The sequence below is a fragment of the Xenopus laevis genome, chromosome 7L (genome assembly GCF_017654675.1).
Source record: "Xenopus laevis strain J_2021 chromosome 7L, Xenopus_laevis_v10.1, whole genome shotgun sequence".
NCBI classification, from domain to species: Eukaryota; Metazoa; Chordata; class Amphibia; order Anura; family Pipidae; genus Xenopus; species Xenopus laevis.
Window position 1 is genome coordinate 30691933 of NC_054383.1, and position 27877 is coordinate 30719809.

Genomic DNA, 27877 nt, shown 5'->3' on the forward strand with positions numbered 1-27877 from the left:
TTTTTATTTCCGGTGAGATCTCAGCAAACGTTTCGGGGTCAAGCCCCTTCATCAAGTCCACTTTTTATTATCATATTATTTGTGGTTTTTTAGTTATTTAGCTTTTTATTCAAAAGCTCTCCCGTTTGCAGTTTCAGCAATCTGGTTGCTAGGGTCAAAATTACCCTAGCAACCATTTGAATATGAGACAGGAATATGAATAGGAGAGGCCTGAATAGAAAGATGAGTAATAAAAAGTAGAAATAACAATAAATTTAAAGCCTTACAGAGCACTCGTTTTTTAGATAGGATTAGTGACCCCCATTTTAAAGCTGGAAAGAATCAGAAGAATAAGGCAAATCATTCAAAAACTCTAAAAAAATAAAATAAAGAAGACCACTTGAAAAGTTACTTAGAATTGGCAGTTCTCCAGACCCACTTTAATTCATATATGTAACCTTGTACATAATTGTAAAGTCATGTTGGTGCAACTAAAGCCATCATTAAAAAAATGTCCATGCTATAAACAGGTAAAAGTTACCTTAAAGAGGTTGTTCACCTTTGAGTTAACTGTTAGTATGATGTAGAGAGTGATATTCTGAGACAATTTATGGTTTTCATTTTTTAAAATGCATGGTTTTTGAGTTATTTAGCTTTTTATTCAGCAGTTCTCTAGTTTGCCATTTCAGCCAACCAGTTGCTAGGGTCCAAATTACCCTAGCAACCTTTTATTAATTTGAATAAGAGACTGGAAAGGACTTCAATAGAAAGATCAGTAATAAAAAGTAGCAATAATAATACATTTGTAGCCTTACAGAGCATTTGTTTTTTAGCTAAGGTCAGTGACCCACATTTGAAAGCTGGAAATAGTCAGAAGGAGGCAAATAATTTAAAAACTATAAAAAATAAATAATGAAGACCAATGAAAAAGTTCCTTAGAATTAGCCATTGTATAAGATAATAAACGTTAACTTTAAGGCGAACCACCTCTTTAATGGTGAACCGCCCCTTTAAGGCGAAATAAAATTATTTATACTACACCTAGATGACCCTAAAAGCAAAATAAACAATAGTAAAAATCATTTCAAGCTGCTGATAATTTACTTACAGCATATTAAACAAAAAAAGAAAGCATAACAAAATACGTCTGTCAACGGGCTCTGCAGTGGCTATGAACAAGATGTATTACATTTCTCAGCTTTCAAACTAGTTTTAAACATTCGTCTTTAATTTAAAAAGTATGTGCTAGGCAATAAATGCAACTTTATCTTTGTCTCTTAGACGCATTAACGTCCTCCCCTTTCCCATATGTAATTTGCCAATAAAAGGCTAATTCACAGACAATACAGACATGACAGTGTATTGAAAGTAATTGTTGGGCTTGGTTGTTGGAGCAGCTCGGGAGGTCAGTGTGTAATTGTGGTTATTCAGAAATAATGGTCTCGCTTATGTGTTAACTGTTCTGCCAGTGGATTTCTTTTCCCCCTCATTATCTGCAGGCAGGGCAGCAGCCTAATGTAGAAAAATGTCTTAGGTACTCCCACTCCGTTTATAACAAAGAATTGTTACTGTGACAATCTGATGTGTCTGATCATTTTATTGTCTGACTTTTATCCTCAACTATATCTATGGGAAAAGGTTCAATTCCTGGCAACTAATATACTCCTTGTATGTTAAAGAAAGGTATATTATTAGGTATATTAAAGTTTCATAGGGGCCAATTCACTAAAGGGCGAAGTGACGTCATTTCGGTACTTCGCCGTTTTACTAACGGATGCTGACGTAAATTCGCTATCGAAGGAGATAGACTCTAGTGCTACTTCGCACTCTAACGCCAGGCGAATTTTCACTGTGGTGAATGGACATAACTACCCAAATTCACTAAGATGCGGATTTTACTGAATGTTTACCTCTTGCACCAGACTTGCCTTCACCAAATAAGTTGAAAATTTTCTAAGTCCCAAAAACGCTGGCGACTTTTCAGTTTTCAGGCTGCAAAAGAGCATTTCCTAACATATGGCACATAAACTATACAGTGGGCTCATGTGTAGGGCAATATAACAACTTTATTTCATTTTATTAAGGTTTCCCTGGGCTTGTGTAGTGTAATGTATTTGCTGCAATATATACGTCCATTCAACTTTAACTTCCCGCCATATGCAAATTAGCCAACGATAGCGCAACTTTGCTTCACTTGTTGCAGTAACGCTAGCGCAACTTCGCCAGAGTTCGGCGCACTGGATGCAACTTCGGATTTTAGTAAATTAGCGTTGTCCTGGTGAATCTACGCCTGGCAAAGTGTTGCGATGTGAGCAAAGCCGTCGCTGGCGAATATTCGGAGGTTAGTGAATTTGCCCCATAGTGTTTGAATCCAACTCTCAAGTGAAAAGCACTGGGGGCGCCTATGTGTTAGCCCCCCCCCCCCACTGACTACATTGGCTGACCTTGTTCCCGGGGTGGTGCCAAGTTCGGATTTGTGGGCACACAGGCCTTGGGCGGCAAAAATTGGGGGGGGGGCATGCCATAAGGAATCATAAGGAATCTTTCTGTATTTTGGATCCCCAAACCTTACATATACACACATGTAAACAAATATAAAACCAATAGTACAGTTTTGTAATATGGATTCATGTAGCTTAGTTACCATCAAGTCCAAGCTATTGTTTTATTAATACCAAAAAAACCTATTTTTAAACATTTAATTATTTTCTTATTTTATTATAAGGGATTCCTTACCTCCTTTAAGAAGAAATGAAAGAGTCCAAAAATTATTTATATATACACTGTAATATTCACTTGGCCTACATTTTCAAATATTTGCTACCATTTGTAGGAAGCACAATATTTGTATTTGGAAATACCTGAAGTGTGCCCAGCAGGGCTTTTGGGAGCAGTTTGTGAATATTCAGTACTTAAAGCTCCACTGCACATAATGGAGAACTGGGTCTTTGGATCGATACAGAGAGCAAACTTACTGGTGTGAAAATCAGGGCTTCAGAAGAAAGATTTGTACATATACAGAACTGAAATAGTCATTCAAATATTTTCATTTTTGGTTTTACTGTTGATTTAAAGGACATTCAAAAATGGATATAACCCAAATAGCTTTTTTTTCTTATGTTTTTCAGTGGCTCTTCATCTGGGCCCTTTCCACATGGGGTGGCGGGATCTGCTGTATGGAAGTTACACCATTGTATCTTATAGCATATTAGAAATGGATCCATTCAGCCCAGTCTTGTTTGTTCCAGCGCTAACACTTTAAAGGGGTGGTTCACCTTAAAACGTTATAGAATAGCCAATTCCAAGCAACTTTTCAATTGGATACCATTATTTATTTTTTTATCGTTTTTGAATTATTTGCCTTCTTCTTCAGCCTCTTTCCAGTTTTCAAATGGGAGTCACTGACCCCTCTAAAAAACAAATGCTCTGTAAGACTACAAATGTATTTATTTTTTTCTACTACTTTTATTGCTCATCTGTCTTTTCATGCCCTCCCCTATTCATATTCCAGTCTCTTATTCAAACCAATGCATGGTTACTAGGATAAGTTGGACCCTAGCAACCAGATTGCTGAAATTGCAAACTGTAGAGCGGATATTAAAAAATTAAAACCGATTTCAAATTGTCTCAGAAAATCATTCTCTACATCTACTAAAAGTTAATTCAGAGGATTCCGTCATGATTTTATAATGTAGTTTTTATTTCTAAATTATACTTTACAGTGCAAATAATTCACTCTACAATATATTTAATTCCTGAACCAGCAAATGTATTGTTTTAGTTGTATTATTGGTGTGTAGGCGCCATCTCAGGTCATTTTTCCTGGTCAGGTGCTTTCAAAAAAAGCCAGCACTTTAGGATGGAACTGCTTTCTGGCAGGCTGTTTCTCCTACTCAATATAACTGAATGTGTTGCAGTGGGACCTGGATTTTACTATTGAGTGCTGTTCTTTTACCTACCAGGCAGCTGTTATCTTGTGTCAGGGAGCTGCTATCTGGTTACCTTCCCATTGTTTCTGGGGGGGGGAAGGGAGGTTGATATTGCTCCAACTTGCAGTAAAGAGTGACTGAAGTTTATCAGAGCACAAGTCACATGACTGGGGGCAGCTGGAAAACTGACAATATGGGGCAGATTTACTTAAGGTCGAATATCGAGGGTTAATTAACCCTCGATATTCGACTGTCGAGGTTAAATCCTTCGTCGAAGGATTTAGCGATATTCGTTTGATCGAACGAAAAACGATTAAATCCTTCAAATCGTTCAATTCGAAGGATTTTAATCCATCGATTGAACGATTTTTGTTCGACCCAAAAAAGCTTAGGAAGCCTATGGGGACCTTCCCCATAGGCTAACATTGACTTCGGTAGCTTTTAGGTGGCGAACTAGGGGGTCGAAGTTTTTTCTTAAAGAGACAGTACTTTGACTATCGAATGGTCGAATAGTCGAACGATTTTTAGTTCGAATCGTTCGATTCGAAGTTGTAGTCGAAGTAGCCCATTCGATGGTCGAAGTAGCCAAAAAAAAACATTCGAAATTCAAAGTTTTTTTCCTCTATTCCTTCACTCGAGCTAAGTAAATGGGCCCCTTTGACTAGCCCCATGTCAAATTAAATATAAAAAAATCTGTTTAGTCTTTTGAGAAATGGATTTAAGGGCAGAATTCTGCTCGAGTAGCACTATTAACTGATGCGTTTTGGGGGAAAAAAAACATTTTTTCCATGACAGTATCCCTTTAATGAACAAATGTTGCAGAACCATGGAATTCCAGAGAAAACCTTTTGGGAAAGCACATGGTGCATGGCACCAAACAAGAACATCAAATGAAAATAAGACATTCATTGGTACAGTATTTAGTATAATATTGTCTCCAGCAGATACAGTTTATCCAGTATCAAACCTATAGAATCTATATCCAAAAATTACTGGGAATCAGTCTCTGATCAACCCCAATTCCTTTCTAGAGACTCCAGTGAAACAGTACAATCAATGGGAAAATCATCTTGAAATAAGGCAGAACGTTTGCATGGCTTCACCAACCTCAGACACGACAGAACCCTTTCTTTACTGCTTTTACAATACAAAACATGGGTGTATCCTGAGCCTCAGTAGATCAGTAGATATAAGCCGAGGATATGTTTCCCTGAATAAAATAGTTTATGTTTTCATATAGATTTACAGGACAAAGTAAAAAAAACAAACAAAACACTGGCTATGAAAACTACTTAAATCTGTATTTAATATATTCTCAATTTACGGCATTTTTTCCCCCACTTGTTTGTCATCATAACAGCAAATTAGATATAAAAAATGTTGGTTTAAAATGGCATAAAGAGTATTCTTCAGCCAGTTGCTCTCCAATACTGCAATTCCCAGCATCCTCTGTAAGCTGGTACAGGTATAGGATCCCTTATACGGAAACCCGATATCCAGAAAGCTCAGAATTACGTCTCCCATAGACTCCATTTTATCCAAATAATCCAAATTTTTAAAAATTATTTCCTTTTTCTCTGTAATAATAAAACAGTAGCTTGTACTTGATCCCAACTAAGATATAATTAATCCTTATTGGAATCAAAACCAGCCTATTGGGTTTATTTAGTGGGTTGATTCACTAACTTCCAGTGAAGGATTCGAAGTAAAAAAACCTAGAATTTCGAAGTGTTTTTTGGGCTACTTCGACCATCGAATGGGCTACTTCGACCTTTCGACTACAACTTCGAATCGAAGGATTCCAACTAAAAATCGTTCGACTATTCGACCATTCAATAATCGAAGTACTGTCTCTTTAAAAAAAAACTTCGACCCCCTAGTTCGCCATCTAAAACCTACCAAACTCAATGTTAGCCTATGGGGAAGGTCCCCATAGGCTTTCCTAAGTTTTTTTGATCAAAGGATATTCCTTCGATCGTTGGATTAAAATCCTTCGAATCGAACGATTCGAAGGGTTTAATCGTTTGATCGAAGGAATAATCCTTCGATCGTACTATCTGCGCTAAATTCTTCGACTTTGATATTCGAAGTCAAAGGATTTTAATTCCCAGTCGAATATCGAGGGTTAATTAACCCTCGATATTCGACCCTTGGTGAATCGGCCCCTAAATGTTTAAATGAATTTCTAGTAGACTTAAGGCATGAAGACCCAAATTACGGAACAATCCATTATCCGGAAAACCCCAGGTCCCGAGCATTCTGGATAACAGGTCCCATACCTGTACAGCACTCAGCACTTGTAGTTCTGAAACAAAGACCAGTAACAGTCCTAGCAAGTGTCACAATATTTTTATTACAAACACATTTTTTAGGTCCTAACTAATCAAAAATATGTCATAATTTCACCATGTGAGTTGTGCCAATTGCAGCTGACATTTCAAGTGCAGGTCTTGTGATGGCACTCATGAGCAGGGCTGTTATCGGGTTGGAACGTTAGGGATCCTGTCAGGCTCATAATGGGAAGTGGTGCATTGCTGTGGCCCCTAAAAGGGACAGAGCTTTTGGTTAATAGTTAAGAGGTACATTTATAAAGGGTCAAATTTGGAATTCATGTGAATTTTTTAAAAATCCCGTAAACTCCCATGAACTCAAAATTTCGACCAATCAAAGTATTATAAAAATCTAACTTTTTAAACTCGGGTGAATAGGATCAAACCAAAAACTCAAATCAAAATCGATTTAATTTGATTTTAAAATCTCAATTTGAGTTTTTTTCTCTGAGAAAACTTGAATGTCAGGAAGGCTGCGAACAACTCTGAATTGATCCCTGGATGTCTCCCATTGACTTAAACAGCAATTTTGACAATTCGAGTTCTTAAAGGGCATGATAAATCTCGAAGGTCTAATTAGAATTTTTTGAAAAACTCGAATCAAATTTGAATAAATACCTAGTCAAATTATTTTTGGTGGCAGCCCTGACAAGGCAAAAGGACGGCCAGTTCTTTCACAAGAACCATTTAAGCTGGGTGTAGATATTAGAGAGCTGGAGATCCAATTGGCAGCTTTAGTTTTCTGTGGACTGTGCATGTGATCACTGCAGGGAACACTTGGACAGGATTCACAATGAAAATTGCACATTTCTCTTTCACTGCCAAGTTCTGAAGTGCCGCAGTTTGAGGACTGGTGAGTTATTCTATGTAATATAACATAATGCACATTTTATACAACAAATAAAGTGTTCTGCATTTTTTTTCTCTCCACCGCTGATGCATAAAGACCATTGCAACATCATTAAAAGTCACAAATTATTTTGCTCTGGGGTAGAGCCGTTCTCTCTTTAGCCCCTTCTGAAATCAATATATGCAATGCAGTTATACAGGCCTAATAATAAATAGGAGTAAACAAAAATAAAAATTCTTCATCAGTGTGTCCCTTATCAGCGGGTGTCTGTCCTTGTTCTTTTAGTCTCCTCAGGATTAAAATGCTACAAAACTGTTGATTTTCTTCTCTGGAAAAGTTCAAGATATTGTGCAAATTTAAAGCAACTATAATTCATGGCACTGGGGTGATGATTGATCAAGTCTCTTTTAAGAATGTGTGCGCCAAAAAGGGCATTTTAATATTCCAAGAAAACATAAAATCTGGTCCTCCCTTTTGGCACATCTTTAGACAATATGTTAAAATTTGAGCTAATTTGACAGTTGGTTGATTGTTCTTTTGTTCTCTTGTTTCTTCATAACCAGCTCTAGACAAGGTTGTTAGAGAGTCTCAGCTGGTGCTCAAAACTTTCTTCCAAGTCTGTGCTGTATGCATCGCCTGTTAAATAGACAACATAGATATAAGAGAAGGAATAGTTTAACGGAATTCTAAAAAGCAGTGGTTTTGTCTCTTGGTTCTTGTCTTGGAGGTTCTTGGGTCTGTCTTGGGTCTAAGTTTTGTTTTATCTCCCATTTTTTTTTTGTTGTAAGAGATTTAACATCAAATCTGACACATCAGGCCAATAAAACAGGAGCCTCCCCTCCAATAGAAAGACAAGCTGTTTATGGCAAGACCAGTGGTGGATAGCCAAAAGGCTTGAACTTGAGGGTCCATAGATAGACAATGTTAAATGGAATATAGAATCCCAGAAGAAAAAGTCAGTGTTTACTTTGATTATCAGGTTTATACATTAGAAAAAAAGTGGAGCTAGTGCTAAGGCAATTAAGAATTTCATGGTTCAAGGACCAGCCTATGGGACCATTCTATCTAAGTCAATTAAATAGATATCACATTTGATATTCTCCCTAACTGGTAGGATGGCAGCAATATCGTCGGTTTCATGTCTGCACAAAAATAATGGGTCTCACCTGTGTGACAATTGTGCATCCAGATCCTGTGGCCATCGTACTTACATCGACATCTCATCACATTGTTCCTGAAATCTGACTCTGCCACCTCAAACTTTGGGTTTAGGATTACCTTGAGATACACAAATACTGACATATTAACACGTTATCCAATGTTAACCAATAAAAATAGCACAGGTCCTTTCACCCTGACTGATGCACTTCCAATGCAGTTCAGTTCAGGTATAAAATATATTATCCAGGAAGCAAATGCAGTGCTGTTTCCCATAGAGTCGATTTCAATAAGTAAGTCTTTAATTTTTATAGATTTATTTCTATAATTATATAGTACCTAGCACTTGATGTTAGCATAAACCCATTATGATTGCTTAAAATCAAAGATTCTTAATTTTTTTTTTACATTTAAATGCTTTTAAAGCCTGATGTATATATGGTCTTTTTACCTGGAAAACACCATGTACACAGCTTCCCAGATAATAGATCCCAAGGTGTAACTACAATACCCCTTGTAGCAGTATTGTAGTTACGCCACTATTGTAGAACAAGCTGCTGTATGTTTGATGCAACCAATCCTGAAACCAGCAATTGTGTAACTAAGTATTTTGGGAGTAGTGTGTAAGGGGATACCCATTGCTGGCAGACACCAATTACAGTAAAAAGCATCTGAACGGCATTTGATGCAAGAATGGTACAGAGTGATGCAATGAACCAGGGTAGACTTTATTTAACAGCTTCTTGCAGGGGCAGGTTACAGACCAGGGCTCTAGTTACTGAACTCAAGGATATTAGTTCTGCTAATCTTCTCTGTATTGTTCCAAATTTTATTACATGTATTGCTGGAGCGAACATAGTGCAGTTTTATTGTAACTTGTATACCATCATCTGCTGAATAGCAAATAAAGGCTTGTTGTCCAAGTCAGTCTATGTGTCCTGTATGTTATTAAATATTTAGCAGTAGAGGGCACACATGACCTCCTTTAGGGAGATCCCTAAACCCTACAACTACTCTGGCTACATACTGTGCCTAAAGAAAAATAAATAATGTATGCTCCTATATAATATGCATTATAAAACTATGGCACATATATCATATTCTAATACTTTAATATTCATCTCTAAAAATAACAATAATCATTGTCAGTAGAGGAGCAGTGTTAACAATCCTCTAGACTAGTATCATCAAGGAAACATCCAGTGGGCCTTTTTATCATAAACAAGAGATTTTCCTTTGCATCTCCTATGAAGATGATATTGGGAGAGGTCCATCAAAGCCTCTACAATGTTCTATAACCCCCACTAGGGAAGCTGTGTCTGTTCGTGGGTCCATTCAAGCTTCTTGGTTTAGCCTTGACCTCATGAATACACAATGTACAAAGCACAAAACAATGCATAGTCCATGCAAGACGGTACACGGGTATATCTCAGTGCGCAAACTTTCTAATAGGGTTTTAAAAGCTTATAGTTTGTTGTTATGAAAAGCCTTCAATTGCTCTTTATGAAGAGATATTTTTCAAGAGCTTTTAAAAGAAGCAGTTCTCTCAAAAATAGCCTTCACTAGACTCTCACTGTAGAGCTAATCACAGGCTAATGCAAATCCTTGCATTTCTTGGAAAGGTTATTTAGAAAGTGGAAACAATCCAACTGGAAAACCACCTATCAAAGCTGACATCTATGACCCTTACCAATGCAGCTTTAGAAAATGACAGTGTACAGAAACAGGCAAGATTCCTGGTGAGTGACCTTTCCATGGACCAGGTCAGGGGAATCTTTGTATTATTAATATTGCTTGACCTGTCAGCAGTGACATATCATGAAATCCTGAACAACTGAACATCTATTATGCACTAGATGGAATCATGGTGAATGATTTCCAACTCATTCTTACAAGTAGCAGCAGTATTCTGCAATGGTTTGTTTTATAAACAGACTCCATTAACCTCAACACTCTGGCCCTTGTCATTTAACCCAAAATCTTCAAGTCCAGGACTAAACCTTAGTTTATTGTGTGGAACAGTATCAAAAGCTTTGCTGAAATGTAAGGAAGCAATCTTTACTGTTCTGCTTCTTTGTAGACAAGCGTTGTGGTTCAAGGTGTAAGTTCAAAGGAAGAAAGGAGTTATGTCTATTTGTATGTGACACAAAGATCTTCAACAGAGTTGATTCTTTAGGAAGGGTATTCCAAATACAAAATGATTAATGGAAATTAAAGAAATCTAAAAGGGGGTTGTGATCTTAAATAACAGAATAAATGGCTGTGGTTATTATCATTTCAGCAAGCAATGCATTTAAACAGAGGGGAAAGCAAATTACTAGGAGGTATCAGTAGTAGGGCGAGGTAGCTACTGCAATATTATAGGTAATGGATGCCCTATATGGACTTTTCTTGAAAAGTCAACTGCAGTCAACTACAGCCTGAAAAACTTGTTTAATATTGTGTCTGAAGAGAACTTTGTCTTTTTGTCAAGAAGAAAATGACTAGTAAATAACATGAATACCATTAATATTAATACAGGGGAAAATGACATAGAGTAGCCAACTGTCCTTACCTGGAAAATATAGTCTCCTGGAAGGACATCTGTAATATCTACCCACTGGCAGTCAATGTCATGTCGATATGTGTCCCAGCAACCGACAGTTATTCCTTGTTCTCCAAAATTGGCACATTCATAGCGCCTTTGTATTCCTGCATGAAAATCAGCATTATTTTATGGTGCTCTTGCACAGTGAGATAGCAACCTTCTATTCTTCAAATATATCATACCTTTGCCACAGTTTGAGTCCTCCAGGCAAAAACTTGCTTTATGTCCTTCAGCAACCTTAGATCCATTCAGTGTGAGCAGGTCATAGTGGGTGAAAACTTCAATGCTGTGGTAATGTCTACAGCAGGAATTAACAAGAGAATGATTAATAACATTCATAGTAATTGCAATTTTTTTTTCCATTTATCAGGTACCGTAGACACTCTAGAGCAGTGATCCCCAACCAGTAGCTTGTGAGCAACATGTTTCTCAAAGTAAGTGCCCATTTTTTAATGCATGAATTAAAGATAAGCTTTGGAGGTATAAAGACTCAGGTTTACTCCAAACAGATTCATGCAGGCTAGCAGTTTACATTTGACTATCACAGATCTTCTTTGGCATCACCAAGGAACTTTTTTCAAATGCTTGGGGACTCCTGCTTTATGACATTTAGAATTGCAAGATACAGTTAGGTCCATATATATTTGGACTTGTTGAAGACTAAACTTCGGCAGAAAGGCCCACAAACAAACAGCAACTGAAAGCCGCTGCAGTAAAAGACCTGGCAGAGCATTAAAAAGCAGGAAATCCAGAATCTGGTGATGTCCATGAGTTCAAGACTTCAGGCTGTCATTGGCAGCAGAGGGTTTTCAACCATTAGAAATGAAAATTAGATTTTCAGTTTTTTTTAATTTGTCTAATTACTTTTGAGCCACTGAAATGAAATAATTGTGTTAAAAAAAGGCTTTAATTCCTCACATTTTTATGCAATGTTTGTGTTCAACCTACTGAATTAAAGCTGCAGTTCAACTGCATCTACTGTAGGTTGTTTCATTTAAAATTCATTGTGGTAATGTACCGAACCAACATTAGAAAAAAGTTGTCTCTGTCCAAAGATTTATGGACCTAACTGTACATTTTTCCTGAGTAAGTGTTGATAAAAATCCCACTTTCCTTTATTTATAATATCTATACTATATCTGGTTTACATACGTCTGCTCTCATGTAATGGCGGTGTGATAAGCACACTCATAACTTAACAATTTCACAACCATCATCACCATGAACTGCAGTGCATACACTAAATGCTATGTATGTAATGATGAAATATTCTACACCCACAGTATTCCACCTGAAAATGAAAACATAAACTTTTCATATACTTAAATACACAGGTTGAAGTTGTTCTGTTGAATGATTGAAGTACAGTATGTATAATTAAGCAGACCTTTGCCTGTGGATTCCCATTAATAAATGTGGCAATAGACAATAAAAGTGTGGCTTGTGAATAATTGCAGTTCCTATAACAGACATGCAGACTTGCATACCAATTACTGTGTGGTGCCCAAACTGCCAAAAATACATGTACTTTCTATTTATTTAAGCTAAAAGTCAAAGCCAGGAGCTCAATGCACCAACGGTGTTCTTCTAAAATGATTTCTAGTATGCGTTACATTTCCCCTCAGATTATGCAGGGAGATGGTTTATGCAAAGAAAAGTGGGAAGATAACTCTGTTATGTGATTTCTTTTTATATAGTTATATTTCTTATTAGTGTTCTTTCTTTATTATCCCTTTAGGAACATAGGGAATTAGAAGGTTACAGACTAAATTCAGTGTATTTCCTCAGTGCTGCGGTTTCTCTATGTTCTTCCATCTCTTCAATACAAACCAATGAAACCTTCATTGGAAGAGGCTAAATCTTAAGCTGGCCATAAATGTAAAGAGCTGCTCATTTGTCAAGGTCGCCAAATGAGCAGATCTTTCAGCTATATGACCACCTTGATTTAAGCAATGTTATATCAATATACGATCGCTTGCCCAACGATTGAATCTTACTGTCAAACCTGCCAGGTATAGGTTGGGCAGGCCCATTGGCTGGCATCATGTATGGGCCAATAAGCTGCTGACTGGCTAAAGATAATTTCAAATCTTTTGGGATACAGCTCTTAAAATATTTCATCATAGGCCAAGAAATCTTAACATGAACCCCTAAGAAACTAGCTTAGAAAATCTGGGATATCATTGTTTGTGATAGGTAGCGCTCCACCTATAGATTCTGCACCACTAGGTGGAGAATGCAGACAAACTCTATGTGATTATTCACTGCAAAGTGCATTGCTATAAAGGCAGCAATGAATTCAACCCTCTCATTTACGCCAGTCTAGATAATACTTGGAAGCAGTCCATTGACTTTTTAGGTCAGAAAAAGACCTGATGAAGTCTCTGAAAGATAAATGCAGATACGTAAAAGAGACTAAGCCCATGATCTGCTCAAACAAGAATGAAAATAAGAGGGCTCTCTATCTATTTATCTATCCATCTCTTTTTTGTAAGGGATTACTATTTTAACTGGGAGCTAATGTTTTTATTCCAATACTGCTGCAAACACTGATGGGAAGGAATAACTTACTGAGGCAACACAGAACAATGTTTTTGGTTTGCACCTAGGGCTTTTACAGTGATGTTCCCACAAGACGTATCCAGATCCCTGTACAGGCATAGGATCCGTTATCTGGAAATGTGTTATCCAGAAATCTCTGAATTACTGTAAGGCCAGCTCCCATATATATATAAATATAACTCCATTTTATTTTATCTCTGTAATAGTAAAAAGGTACCTTGCACTTGTTCCTGAATAAGATAATTATTTCTTACTGAAGACAAAACAATCTGATTTGGTTTACTTAATGTTTAAATATTTTTTTAGTAGACTTAAGGTATGGATATCCAAACTACAGAAAGATCCCTTATACGGAAATCCCTAGGTCCCAAACATTCTGCATAACTGGTCCCATACCTGTGCAAAGAGCAATGCCTTGCTATGCAGCAACATTGATATTATTTGCTACTCAACAGGTCTTGCTTGGAATGTTTGCTGTATAATGTTAGTGTTTATGCAGGTATTTTACTGTGCATGAGGCTGATGTAGCAAACAGTCCTGCGCTTTCCAGCTCTGCCAGTGCTTGCTGCGAGGGCACGTAAATTAGTGATGTTCATTTTTGCTTATAGAAATCACTTTCATAGTGCTTACTTGTTACCTGCTGGTACTGACAAGCTACTGCTGTGAAATAGGGCTCGTTAGGAAAAGAAGCTCATCTGACATTATCACAACTCGTTTTTCTTCTTTTCAGCATGAGCTCTTTCTTCTCAATATCCAATTTAAAAAAGAAACCTAATTTGTTCTCAGCGCTATTTTCAACAATTTAATCTTGCTCGTTGCATTGAAAGCACTGGAAATTTTCCCTGCGTGCACATACATGTAACTTATACAAGACATGGTTCAAAGGGCTCATTAGGATTCATGGGGGATCCATATTTTACTCTCATTACAAACATGCTTCCAGCTGTCAGTTACTGTTGAAATGGGCACGAAATAGACTTACTGACAAAATATCCTTGGATTACAAGAAAGAAATTTAGGGGAAAAAAAGTCAAACAGTTAATTTATATATAACAATGATTTTTGTTATTACTTGCTAAAAGCTTTTTTCTGAAAAACAAATGTTACTATGTACAAAACAAACTTTATAGATAGAAACAAGCCACAACTAGGAATGCACTAAATCTATCATTATTGGATTTGTCCAAATATAGAATCCTTCATAGAAAACCGTAATCTGAACCCTAAATTTGCGTATTCAGATTTGAGGAAAAATGGAAATAATTTCTCATTAAAAAATGTCACATTGAGTTGTTCACAGCTTTAAAGTCCTGGATTTGGTGTACAAATCTATATATTTTTAACTACATTTCTGTTTTATGTCACTAATAAATGCAAGGTAAGGGATCGGATATCCGTAAACCCGTTATCCAGAAAGCTTAGCATTAGAGGTCACAGCCCATAAACTCCATTTTAATCAAATACTTTTAATCAAATATTTTTTTTTAATTATTTCCTTTTTCTCTGTAATAATAAAACAGTACCTTGTACTTCATCCAAACTAAGATATAATTAATCCTTATTGGAGGCAAAACCAGTCTATTGGGTTTATTTCATGTTTACATGATTTTCTAGTAGACAAGGTATGGAGATCCAAAGATCCATTATCTGGAAAACCTTGTCCTGAGCATTTTGGATAACAGGTCCCACACCTGTATATGGAAATACATCCTAATGAGATTTTCTGCAATGATCAAATGTGACCCCGGCATCTGCCCATGCATGAGCACCATAAGATGTTCTGTATGGGAGGCAGACTGTATAATGTTAGATTCCCCACTTTCTTTTTATAGCGAAAATGGCAATGTACTATTGTCCACTGTCAAATTTGCCATATTCTACACAACCATAATGCTTAGTAAATTTTACATTTTTAGAGACATGATGGGGTATATTTATCAAAGAGTGAATTAGAGCTTGCTACAGTCCTCTAGAGTGAAATTCCGCCACTCTCCATTCATTTTTATGAGATTTTGAAAGGCCTATTTATCAAAGGATGAACTTTCACCCATTGATAAATACTCTTTTAAAAATCCCATAGAAACGATTGGAGAGTGGCGGAATTTCACTCTAGAGGACTGTGGTGATCTCAAACTTCCCTTTTTGATAAATATTCCCCTTAGTCTTGTTCATTAGAGGTTTGTGGGATAACATACCTGTGGCATTCATGCCAGACCCAGGTGTGCCGCCCATTCCTCGGAGTGAAGTCCGCCCTCCCATTGTTGTGGATTTGAGAGGTGAAGCGAAGTAACCTACGGTGCCCATAAGGCCAAGACATATCATCTGCCGAGCTGGAAAGGCATTCCTCTTCATGAGCGCACTCAAGCATACTAAGTGGTCGGTCCTCAAGATATGCCGATTCCTGAACCAGTTGGGCATTCAGTATAAGATCTGGTGCATCTTAGTGGGGAATGAAACAGTTACTCAAAATGGGGGAAAAAATATTATTTGCATAGCGCATAGCACCAAAATTCCTCATTTGTAAGAAAAGCAAATGTTATTATCCTACGTTTAAAGTAAAACTATACCCCCCGAACAATGTAGGTATCTATAAAAAGATGTTGCATAAACAGCTCATGTGTAAACCCTGCTTCATGTAAATAAACCATTTTCATAATAATATACTGTTGCACAATCAAATTGTTGTCTATCATTCTCCTAGACTGCACTGCTATTGGCTGAGTCTCCATATAAGTATGACTGGTATGCATCAGACATAACATGAGGCACAGTTAATATATACTTATATACCAGAACATCATCTTGTAAAGATATGTTATAATTGCAGTGGTCAAACTTACGTTCTGTACAGGTGACGCCAGCAGAATTGCGCCCTCCTCCTCTTGGGCAGTGAATGACACCGTGATGTCGGCACTGTTGAATAGACATCTCTGTCCCAGAGCAGCGCACACCACTCATTACCACCTCTCCAGCTCCCTGTGTCCCCTGCCAGTACCATGTCTCCTGCCAGAGCAAAATGATAACACAACAAGAACAAGACTTTATATTGATCTCTTTGTCTCTTAAAATGTGCTGACCTAATCAATAAAGAAGAAAAACAACCGCCTCTACAGGATGCTGTTTTTGCAAAGCGTTTTTTCCTTTTTCACGGCAAGAAGTCATGTTCAATTAGGGAAACAGCAGTCTATTGTTTTTCCATCAAACTATATTGTGCCCAGCTAACATTAGAACATGTTTAGTTAGTAATGCGGCCTTAAAATCCATTGGCTCCACTGTTCCCTTGAGACAATTACACAAGCAAAAGTATCTGTTGCAACTACCTAAAGCAACAAATATATATTTATAATTATTTATTGGTGGGGGGATCCAGTTGGATAAAAATGGTCTATCTAACACAGGGATGTCAAACTGGTGGTCCTCCAGCTGCTGTCAGTCATTGAGATGGCACTATGTGTTTGTTGATTTGTCAATGCCTATAGTGTTGCTTTCCTTCTTTCATTTATAAGATATAATAGTATTTGGCTTCAAATACTGTCCTTATTGCTTTTCAGTTCCCCCACTTGCATATTGCCCTCATTTGTCCTCCCCCTTCTTTCATCATCAGATCATGTGCTGCACAGGGATGCACCGAATCCAGGATTCGGTTCGGGATACAGCCAGGATTCTGAATCCTTCTGCCCGGCCGAACCAAATCTGAATTTGCATATGCAAATTAGGGGTGGGGAGGGAAATTGTGTGACTTTTTTTCACAAAGCAAGGAAGTAAAAAATGTTTTCCCCTTTCCACCCCTAATTTGCATATGCAAATAAGGGGTCGGATTCGGTTTGGTATTCGGCCAAATCTTTCGTGAAGGATTCTGGGGTTCGGCCGAATCCAAAATAGTGGATACGGTGCATCCCTAGTGCTGCACAGTATTCCCATTCAACTGCTGGCCCTCAATTGACTTTTGTAACACCTGAACCAGGAAAAGCATTCACATTTGTCTTCATGGAACTATGTGTAACTCTGATATAAAGGTCTAGTTAGATCAATTTTTGCATTGGAAGGTGTGTTCCACTTATGAAGTCTTGTGGTAATCAAGCTGATCCTGGTTTTATAGGGCAAAATCATTTGGAGTAACATCTATAGTTAGGGAGGCACATTTATCAAAGGTCGAATTCATGTGAGTTTTTAAAAACTCCCCTAAATTTGTCCGATCTAAATTTATTATTAAAATCAACGGACGAATTGTAAAGACCCGAAAATTCTAATTGAATTCGAATTGATTTCGATCAAACTCGATTCAAGATTTTTCTCTGAAAAAAACTTAAATGTCAGGAAGGCTGCAAACATCTCCAAATTGATCCCTGGACCTCTCCCATTGACTTAAACAGCAATTCGGCAGGCTTTAGGTGGCGAATAGTCTAAATCGAGTTCTTAAAGGGCCAGAGTATGATAAATCTCAAAAATCAAATTCTTTAAAAAAACTGGAATCAAATATGAATAACTCACTTATCGAATTTGACAGTTTTGACCAATAAAAAATTCGGAAATTCAAATTTTCAATTCGACACTTGATAAATCTGCCCAGCAATTTGTCATCTTCTGTTCATGCATCAGTGGAATCAAGACCAGTTAAATAACACACCAAGTGGTGTGAAACATGTTTCCACTGAACTGATGTATCCTATTCTCCAACACAGAAGGACAGTTGTTCAGAAAAATAGCATGTACATTCCTAAAACTTGTGATGCACATACCTGTATAGCATGGTTGGCAAATCCCAGTCCCAGTTGTCTGCACGCCACGATGGCTTCATTCATACCCCACTGTTCTCCACATATGGTTCCCCACTTTTTAACTCCTTTAATTTCCATAAGTACCTCCACAATACCCTCTTCAGTTGACCTCCCACCACTGAGGCGCAACTAAAAGGAAAAACAAGCTATTGTAACAATTGATGCCAAAATGTTACTTATTATATTTGTATGTTTGAATTACGGAAGAGCACTGGGGCCAGCAAAAAAAAAAAAATTATGGTGAATTATGACTTTTAAAAGTCATAATTATGACTTTATATCTCATAATTATGACTTTTATTCTCATTATTATGACTTTAAAAAGTCGAAATTATGACTTTTAATCTCATAATTATGATTTTTATTCTCATAATTATGACTTTAAAAAGTCGAAATTATGACTTTTAAACTCATAATTATGACTTTAAAAAATCGAAATTATGATTTTTAATTTCATAATTATGATTTTTATTCTCATAATTGTGACTTTAAAAAGTCGAAATTATGACTTTTAATCTCATAATTATGACTTTTAAATCTCATAATTATGACTTTAAATCTCATAATTATGACTTTTAATCTCATAATTATGACTTTTAATCTCATAATTATGACTTTAAAAAGTCGAGATTATGACTTTTAATCTCATAATTATAGAAGAGCACTGGTACCAGCAAAAAAAAAAAAATTATGGTGAATTATGACTTTTAAAAGTCATAATTATGAGATTAAAAGTCATAATTTCGACTTTTTAAAGTCATAATTATGAGAATAAAAATCATAATTATGAGATTAAAAGTCATAATTTCGATTTTTTAAAATCATAATTATGAGTTTAAAAGTCATAATTATGAGATTAAAAATCATAATTTCGATTTTTTAAAGTCATAATTATGAGAATAAAAATCATTATTATGAGATTAAAAATCATAATTATGAGATTAAAAATCATAATTTCGACTTTTTAAAGTCATAATTATGAGAATAAAAATCATAATTATGAGATTAAAAGTAATCATTTCGACTTTTTAAAGTCATAATTATGAGTTTAAAAGTCATAATTTCGGGGGCGCATGCGCGGCATGGAGTAGTGCAGTCGCAAGTTCACGGAGCTCCGTGTACCGGGGACAGCTAACCCTGGTAATTAGCGTGACTGAGCCGTTTTTGTTTTGCACCAGGTCCAGCAGCCAGTGTGGGACAATATCCCCAGCATGGGAAAACGCAAAAATAAGGACCAGGCAGGCACGATGTCGCCTTTTTTGCAGAAAACTCCCTCGGCCTCGCGACGTGCGCTCCAAGATGGCGCCGATGACTCCGATGCGGATCCTCGCCCGCCTTCGCAGGCCTCATCGCCAGCGCACCCAGGTTCGGAGGGGGATCTGTCTGGCGACGCAAGGGGATTGAGGCAAGTTCTACCCTCACCTGACTTGGTGACTGTACCAGTGCTCACGCAACAGCTTTCTCAGCTGCATGAAAAGATCGCTGAGTCTGTCGCAAGCACGATACGCGCTGCCCTCCATGACATACGCACTGATGTTAACGGCCTGGGGGACCGGACAGACAAGCTGGAGGCGGCCTTGGACGATTTAATCATGCGTTATAATGCTCTGGAAGACAGCCATGCTACTTTGCAAGAAGAAGTAGTGTTTCTCAAAGCCCACGCTGAGGATGTGGAAAACAGGTCCAGGCGCCAAAACCTACGCATTAGAGGCATTTCGGAGGAGGTAGGCCCTCAAGACATCAGAGCTTTCCTACGCTCCCTCTTCTCCAGCATTTGCCCTGATCTCCCAGCGGAGGCCTGGCGGTTTGATAGAGCCCATCGGGCCCTGGCACCTAGGCTGCCAGGTGCGACCAGGCCCAGGGATGTGGTGGTGTGCCTCCATTATTTTGAAAGCAAGGACGCTATTACCGGTAAGACTCGCAATACTCCTCACATTGAACACCAGGGTCATCAGCTCCAAATCTTTAATGATATTTCCCCAATCACCTTGCGGAAAAGAAGGGAGCTGCGCCCTGTTACTCAGGCCCTCCGGGCCCACAAGATAATATATCGCTGGGGGTTCCCCTTTAAATTGATGGCTACGAAAGGGAACCGCCAATACATACTCCAAGATCCCTCCGATGGCGCACGTTTTCTTAAGGATCTGGGTATTTCCTCCAAAGACCATCAGCAGGAGGCTTCGGTTGCAGATTCTGGACCCCAGGACAAGCTTCATCCAGTCTGGACGAAGGTGGGAGGATCATCGCCAAAGAATGTTCCGTCCTCACCTGCATCTGTGTGAGCCTGCCGTCCATCCATTCGGCAGATTTTTTCCCATTCTCTTTGTGCCTTATCCCATGCCTGCAGATGTGGTGGTTCCCGTTGCCATGGAGGATCCGTGAGTACTATCTCTGTTCATATTTGTGTACTTCCACCACCTCCGGGACGCTACCCAGTAAGGCTGTGTACGGTCTACCTTGACCCCATTGACATACTCCTGCAGATTTTCTGCGTGACTTTGGGTTCGTTATTTTTGGAATTTTTTCTTTATTTTTTATTTTTTTATTGACTTTATATCTTTTTTACTTTTTATTTTTTCTTTTTCTCCCCGGCTCTCTATTGCACTTATTTTTTTGCTACATGTGGGTTTACTTTGTTGTTACACTGCCTATATGTTGCTGGTTTTTCCTCAAATGGTTATATACTTCTCACTGCTACGCTTGGTCTATAGCACGAGTTACAATGTCAGTGTTTCATATGAGCATCCCTATCTTGATTGTACATAATGGTTAAGCTTCTCACGATTAATGTTAATGGTTTAAATAGTGTGGTTAAACGGTATTTAACCATCCGAGAGATTCATCGGCTCAGGCCTGATATTGCCTTGATACAGGAGACGCATATTAAGCGTGCTGATGGTCCTAGCCCCGTCTTGAAGTCTAATCTCTACCCAAGGGTTTATCAGGCCTCGGCAGACTCTAAGAAGGCAGGTTTGCTGACTCTGGTACATAGGGATTGTCCGTTCCAGGTTTCTCAGGTGGATACTGACCCGGCCGGCAGATATCTGATTCTCAGGGGATCACTGGGGGGCAAGCCTTTGACCGTTATGAATGTCTATGCACCGAATAGAAGGCAATTGAAGTTCTTACGCTCCAGGTTGAGCAAAGCTAGAGGGGACTATTCGGTTCCCACGGTAATTGGCGGAGACTTTAACTTAGTGTGTTCGGAGTTGAGAGATCGGTCCTTCCCGCCCACTGCCAGGGACACGGCGGAGCACTCCAAAGGACTCCGCCAATTACTCCGTAAACTTGACCTTAGGGACATTTGGAGGGTGCACCACCCCACTGAGAGAGAATATACGTTCTTTTCCGCTAGACATAGTCTCTCCACTAGAATAGATTACTTTCTTGTGTCTAGAGACCTTCTCTTAGTCCCGGCCACTTCCACTATTATCCCCACATCTTGGACTGATCACTCTGCAGTGATGCTAGAATTAGAGGTAACACACCCGCCTAAGAGGTCCTCCCATTGGCGCTTAAATGAAACTCTCCTGAATAACCCGGAGTTTAAACAGAAGGCCTTAGAAACCATTACGGAATACTTTGACACTAACCGAGGGTCGGTAGAGGATATAACATGTTTATGGGAAGCTCATAAAGCAGTCCTCAGAGGCCACTTTATTTCCGTCTCCTCTAAGCTTAAAAAACAGAGAACACTCCGCATATCGCAGCTGGAGCGTCAGCTGGTACATTGGGAGAAGTCCTATAGTCATACTCCTACCAGACTGATCAGACTAAAAATATCCCAGACACGTAGAGACCTTAAAACCCTACTTTTAGCTGACACGGAAAAGGCCCTCCGATGGCTCAAACAGAGATACTACGAGAGTGGAGATAAGGCTCACACTTTATTAGCCAAGAAATTGCGGGAACAACTGGCCCAGACGGCTATCTCATCGATAGATACAGGAGATAACCAGCTAGTATATTCTCCTGAGGCCATAGCTGAGACGTTTAGTAATTATTATTCCAAATTGTACAACATAGGTACCCGTCCTTCTGTGTCAGGGAGGCCCGTGGATCAGCTAAGAGAGGCGTTTTTGAGGGATAATGTTAAAACTCGGCTCTCCCAATCTGATTTAGAGACTCTCAATGCTCCCATATCTGCGGAGGAGATTGCAGCTACCATAAAAGCCTTTCCCTCAATGAAGGCCCCAGGCCCAGATGGCTTTACGTATGCATATTATAAGGCGTTTCATGGTGTCCTTCTTCCTTACCTGACCCAACTCTTTAACTCCTTTCTCACTGGTTCTCCTATTCCACCGACAATGCTGACCTCGTATATTACCTTACTGCTTAAAGAGGGAAAGGACCCCAACCAGTGTGGCAGCTACCGCCCCATTGCTCTACTGAATTCGGACCTTAAATTATTTACGAAAATTTTGGCCAATAGACTTGCCCCCTTAATGCCTGGACTTGTCCACCCTGATCAAGTTGGGTTCATTCAGGGCAGACAAGCAGGTGACAACACCCGTAGAGCTATTGATGTAATTGATCTTATTAATAGAGCCCAAATCCCAGCGGTCGTCCTTAGTTTGGACGCCGAAAAAGCGTTTGACCGCTTGGATTGGGGCTTTTTGTTCGATCTGCTACATACCATGGGGTTCGATGGCCCATTCCTGACAGCAATAAAGGCTCTTTACTCCATACCTACGGCGACCCTTAAATTACCTGGGGCTCCTAGCCAATCTATCTCTATCTCAAATGGTACCAGGCAGGGTTGCCCACTCTCTCCCCTTCTTTATGCCCTTAGTATCGAGCCGCTGGCTACAGCTGTACGGGAACATCCTGACATCACGGGTCCGAGGCTGGGGGATAGTGAGTTCCGGGTGGCCCTGTTCGCAGATGATGTCATTCTAACCATTACCAACCCCATAATCTCTCTCCCAAATCTGCACAAATTGCTTACTCTATACGGCACCTATTCGGGTTATAAGCTGAATCTCCAGAAATCAGAGGCCTTAGCTTTGAATACTCCCTCCCATGTGAGGGAACTGTTGAAAGCCAACTTTAAATATAAATGGAGGGAACATTCGCTCCGTTATCTTGGGGTACAGTTGACGGCCTCCTATTCTCAACTATTTAAATACAACTATACCCCCCTTCTGCAATCCATTTCTTCGCTCCTGGAAAAATGGGGCACTTACACGATATCCTGGCTGGGTAGGATATCAGCTGTTAAGATGTCTATCCTGCCTAAACTGTTATACCTTTTTGAGACCCTCCCTGTGACGGTGCCTAATGCTGTCCTGCAGAATATTCAAACCATGTTTTTTAAGTTCATTTGGGCGAAGTCGAGACACAGAGTCTCCAGAAAGGTAATGTCTATGAATAGATCTCAGGGGGGATTGGCAGTACCCAATATCCGCAGATACTACGAAGCGGCACAACTTAGACAGGTGTTAGGCTGGACCACATATCACCCTACCTCTAGATGGGCACTCATTGAATCGCTTTCTCTGGCCCCTATTCACCCGAATGCTCTTCTGTGGCAGACCCCTAAACCGGTGAAGTTACCTCCCAATGTTTTGCAGGCAACTAAATTCACTATTAGACTCTGGGAACATTGCTCCAAGAAATCTCCCTTGACCAATTTCCCGTCCCCTATGCAATCCGTTCTGGCTAATCCTCGCTTTATCCCGGGGATGTCTCCCGCCTTCCAGAACCGTTGGGGTTCCAAGGGCCTCTTTAGAATATATGATTTTCTCAAGCCATTGGAGAATAGAGTCCACTCGTTCGCAGAACTTCAAGAGAAGTATCAAATCCCCCAGACCTGGTGTTATGACTTTTTGCAAATTCTACATTTCATTAAGGGGGTGTTCCAGGGGCGTCCTCCATCTCGCTCACTGACGTTCTTTGAAAGGACGTGTCTCCGGGGTCTGCCACAGAAAGCGTTGATCTCGACTATTTATTCTGTACTTAACACTGTATTAGAGGAACCGTTTCCTAAACATAGGTATATGCTACAATGGGAAAGAGAGCTCTCCACCACTTACACCTTGGAACAATGGCAGGACATATGGGAGAATGCCAGGAGAAGTGTCACTTGTGTAAGACAGAAAGAGAGCGTTTACAAGGCTATCTTCCATTGGTACTATACCCCGGTGAAATTAAGCAAAATGTATCCAACTACCTCAGCGCTGTGCTGGAGGGCTTGTGGACAGGAGGGCTCTCTCTCCCATATATTGTGGTCCTGTCCGAGACTATCTGCATTTTGGAAAGCGGTTAGGGATCTGGTGACGAAACTCTTTTTCTATGAGATCCCAATTCAGGCCTCTAATGCAATACTAGGCCTACCACATGTAGGCATCTCCCCCCCAGAACAGAAGCTTCTGAATTTCATTTACACTGCGGCCAGATTGTCTATTACTTCCAATTGGAAGTCTTCTCGTGCCCCATCCATAGGCGAGACAATTTCCCGTATCAGGGATATGAAATTAATGGAAGAAATGACGGCCAAACATCGCGGATCCTTGCCTAAGCATGACGCTGTTTGGTCGAAATGGGTCTATTATGTATCTCAAACGCGTATGGTGGAAGGGGGGGAATGAGAATAAGGATGTTGATAATTGTATTGCTGATGATTGTCTATTGCAGGCCTCTTGCATCTCTATTGCTTCATTGACCTATACTTCAAGCCCTCTGGTCGTTCAATGTTTTCCAACCATCTCTGTAACTCTGTACGTTTACTCTGACATCCATGTTAACTCCCACACTCCTTCTTTTTTACCAACTGAGAACTTTGTGAAAACGATATACATGACTTTTTTTCCTGTTATGTCTGTACCTTGTGCTTTTATTATGCTTGGAAACTTAAATGCTAAACCAAATAAAATTTAAGTTACAAAAAAAAAGTCATAATTTCGACTTTTTAAAGTCATAATTATGAGTTTAAAAGTCATAATTATGAGATTTAAAGTCATAATTATGACTTTTAAAAGTCATAATTCACCATATTTTTTTTTTTTTGCTGGCCCCAGTGCTCTTCCGTACTGAATAGATTATAACATCTAGGAAATATTTATGTATCATGTTTACAACTAACAGCAATTCACTGCCCCTCAACATTTGGAGGCACATTTATCAAGGGTCGAATTTTGAATTCATGTGAGTTTTTTAACTCCCTTAAATTCGAATGAATTCGAAATTCGACCTGGCAAAACGTATTAATAAAATCTAATTTAAAACTCGGACTAATTTAAATGACCCAAAAACTTGAATCGAATTCGATTCATATTCAATCAAACTCAATTCAAGTTTTTTTTCTCCAAAAAAAACTTGAATATCAGGAAGGCTGCAAACATCTCCTAATTGATCACTGGACGTCTCCCATTGGCTTAAACAGTAATTCGGCAGGTTTTAGGTGGCGAATAGTTAACTTTGAACTTTTAAAGGGCCAGAGTATGATAAATCTTGAAAATCTAATTCAAATATTTTTTAAAAACTCAAATTAAGTTTGGATAATACCCTGTCCAATTTGACAGTTTTGACCATAAAAAAATTAGAATTTTCAATTCTACCCTTACTAAATCGTCCCCTTATTGTGGGACCAAGAGGCAAATATTATGATCAGCCCACAACTTGAATGCTGAATTTGGTAGAAATCTGCTTTTTTTTGACCTGTCCAAATTACATACATGGCCATCTTTAGGAAAAGATCTCACTGACTAGTGTATCAAATTTCTGTAAATATTGTCACTAGCCCAAGTCATTATCCTTTTTAAATGTCACATGTGTACATTATATCTCTACCTTGATCAAACAAACATGAACATTGGAAGTACTGTATGAAGTACCAGATACTGCATGTCATATTCACAGAGACCATCTGAATCTGCTTGTGCTCCATATACTTCAAACTTAGACTGGAAAGTCTAGTCACGGTTAAACTACAAATCCCAACAACAAGAATGAGGTAAGTTGCTCAGCCACCAAAGAGATGTAGGTTGGATAGAACTTCAAATATCATTTACTGTAATATTTTTTTTTTATCAGACTGCCCTCACCTTCTCGCGATACCCCATTTCAGGCATGTTACACCTCACAGCTGCATCTTCCTCATGCTGACAACCTGCCACACGGGCTTCTTTAAACTTGCATTCAGTGATAGATTTTTCTTCCCCTGTGCACACAACTTCATTCATGTGTATAGGGCCAAGACCTGAAATAAAGAGTAGGCAGTGAAATCAAAATGAAGTTTCATGTTCTGTAGCCAAGCTGCACATACATCTGCCCATCCAATTGTGTTCTATTTTGTAGACCACAAATATGGGCTGAAATTCAATCATGGCAAAGAGATATAATAGACATAGCATCAGCTGCATCTTTTGGGGCCAAAGAAAAATGTCTCCTCCGTTACTTAGAATGTCCCATGTAGAACATGTCCACATTGACTAATGTGTAAGTAAAGATGGAAATATAAGGTTTAAACATTGCAAAATCATATAGTGCATACCATACTTGGCTTTGGGGTGGCATAATTATGTTCCATGATAAGACTACATTACATGATGTGATTATTAAATACACTAGCATCTATTAATAAAGTTTCATGTAAATAAAGTCAAAACTTCTGTGCACAATAATAATTTTTAAGTATGTGCAAGTGATAGTCAGGGTATTTAAGCTTGTTTCAGTTATAAAAAGATCAACTGTTCTTCTTCAAGGAAAAATAGCCCCAGTCATATTATTAATATTACTAGCAGCTTTTTTAATGCTTGTCAAAACCATTTTAACATGACTTTATTGTTGTTAATTTATTCCCCTATTATTAGGCAGTGGTATTTTACCAGTATTCACAAAACACTAATTGCCAATGCATTGCATAATAGTATGTTAATTTATTAAACCACAATTAGATCTGCATGTAAAATGGAAATACAAAAATGAACTACCTTGTCCCAATTGGCCTCCAGTAATGGCTTCTTTAGCAGATCCATATCCCAGCTCCCGACATACAACACTGGCTGAAACAAGGTTCCACTTGTCATCACATACTGTACCCCATTTTCCATTCTTTAGCACTTCCACCCTGCCCTCTCCAGGATGGGGCCCTGATCTTAGTCTCACCAAAGGTTCCTAGGAATACAGAAGAGCACAATTCTTATTATAGTCTCTGCAGGTGACTTAGACAGATCATGAGAAAAAAGATAATGAACTACTGTTAGCAAATTGCCAAAAGAATTGACTACAATAGCACATGGTGCAACAGCTGTCTCTGACTGCACTTTTCTCTGCTGTACAACTCTTAAAGACAGAATCAGACTGGCAAAATGCACACAAAAGAACCATTTACAATGCTACATAAAATTGAACAGATGCAGTAAACAACCTGTATCTTTAGGGTAGCTATCCATCTGACCAATTTCTATCTTGTGTGTCTATAATACCTGTGTACCCGTCTAGTCTAGCTGCTAAAAAATACATAACCCTTATACCAAGGTGCTCAGTTATTAAGGATAAAGTTAGTGAAATGGGTGTACCAAGGTTAAAAAATGTGATTCTTTATATTGTTCCCATTTTTTAAACCCATTTGCTAACTTGATATTTTTTCTGGACATACATAAGTACCATTATCTGCCACTTAATGTGGAATAATCCACCCCTATCTCCATTTTCTTTCCTTCAACAGGGTACAAAGTCCATACCTTAAGCATTAAGAAATA

The 27877-nt window shown here is 38.7% G+C and overlaps 1 protein-coding gene across 1 annotated transcript in view; it reads right to left on the bottom strand.

Moving 5' to 3' along the window:
• Nucleotides 1–7605: 7605 nt before the first annotated feature.
• loxl4.L (lysyl oxidase like 4 L homeolog) overlaps nt 7606–27877 on the bottom strand; it is a 43228-nt gene continuing 22956 nt past the window's right edge. The window contains exons 6-14 of the mRNA XM_018224734.2: nt 27107–27290; nt 26219–26373; nt 18135–18302; nt 16236–16398; nt 15591–15834; nt 11016–11131; nt 10801–10937; nt 8255–8366; nt 7606–7724 (exon numbers count right to left, since the gene is read on the bottom strand). Coding sequence (XP_018080223.1) covers nt 7654–7724; nt 8255–8366; nt 10801–10937; nt 11016–11131; nt 15591–15834; nt 16236–16398; nt 18135–18302; nt 26219–26373; nt 27107–27290 — 1350 coding nt within the window. The 3' untranslated portion in view covers nt 7606–7653. The remainder of the gene's footprint in view (nt 7725–8254; nt 8367–10800; nt 10938–11015; nt 11132–15590; nt 15835–16235; nt 16399–18134; nt 18303–26218; nt 26374–27106; nt 27291–27877) is intronic.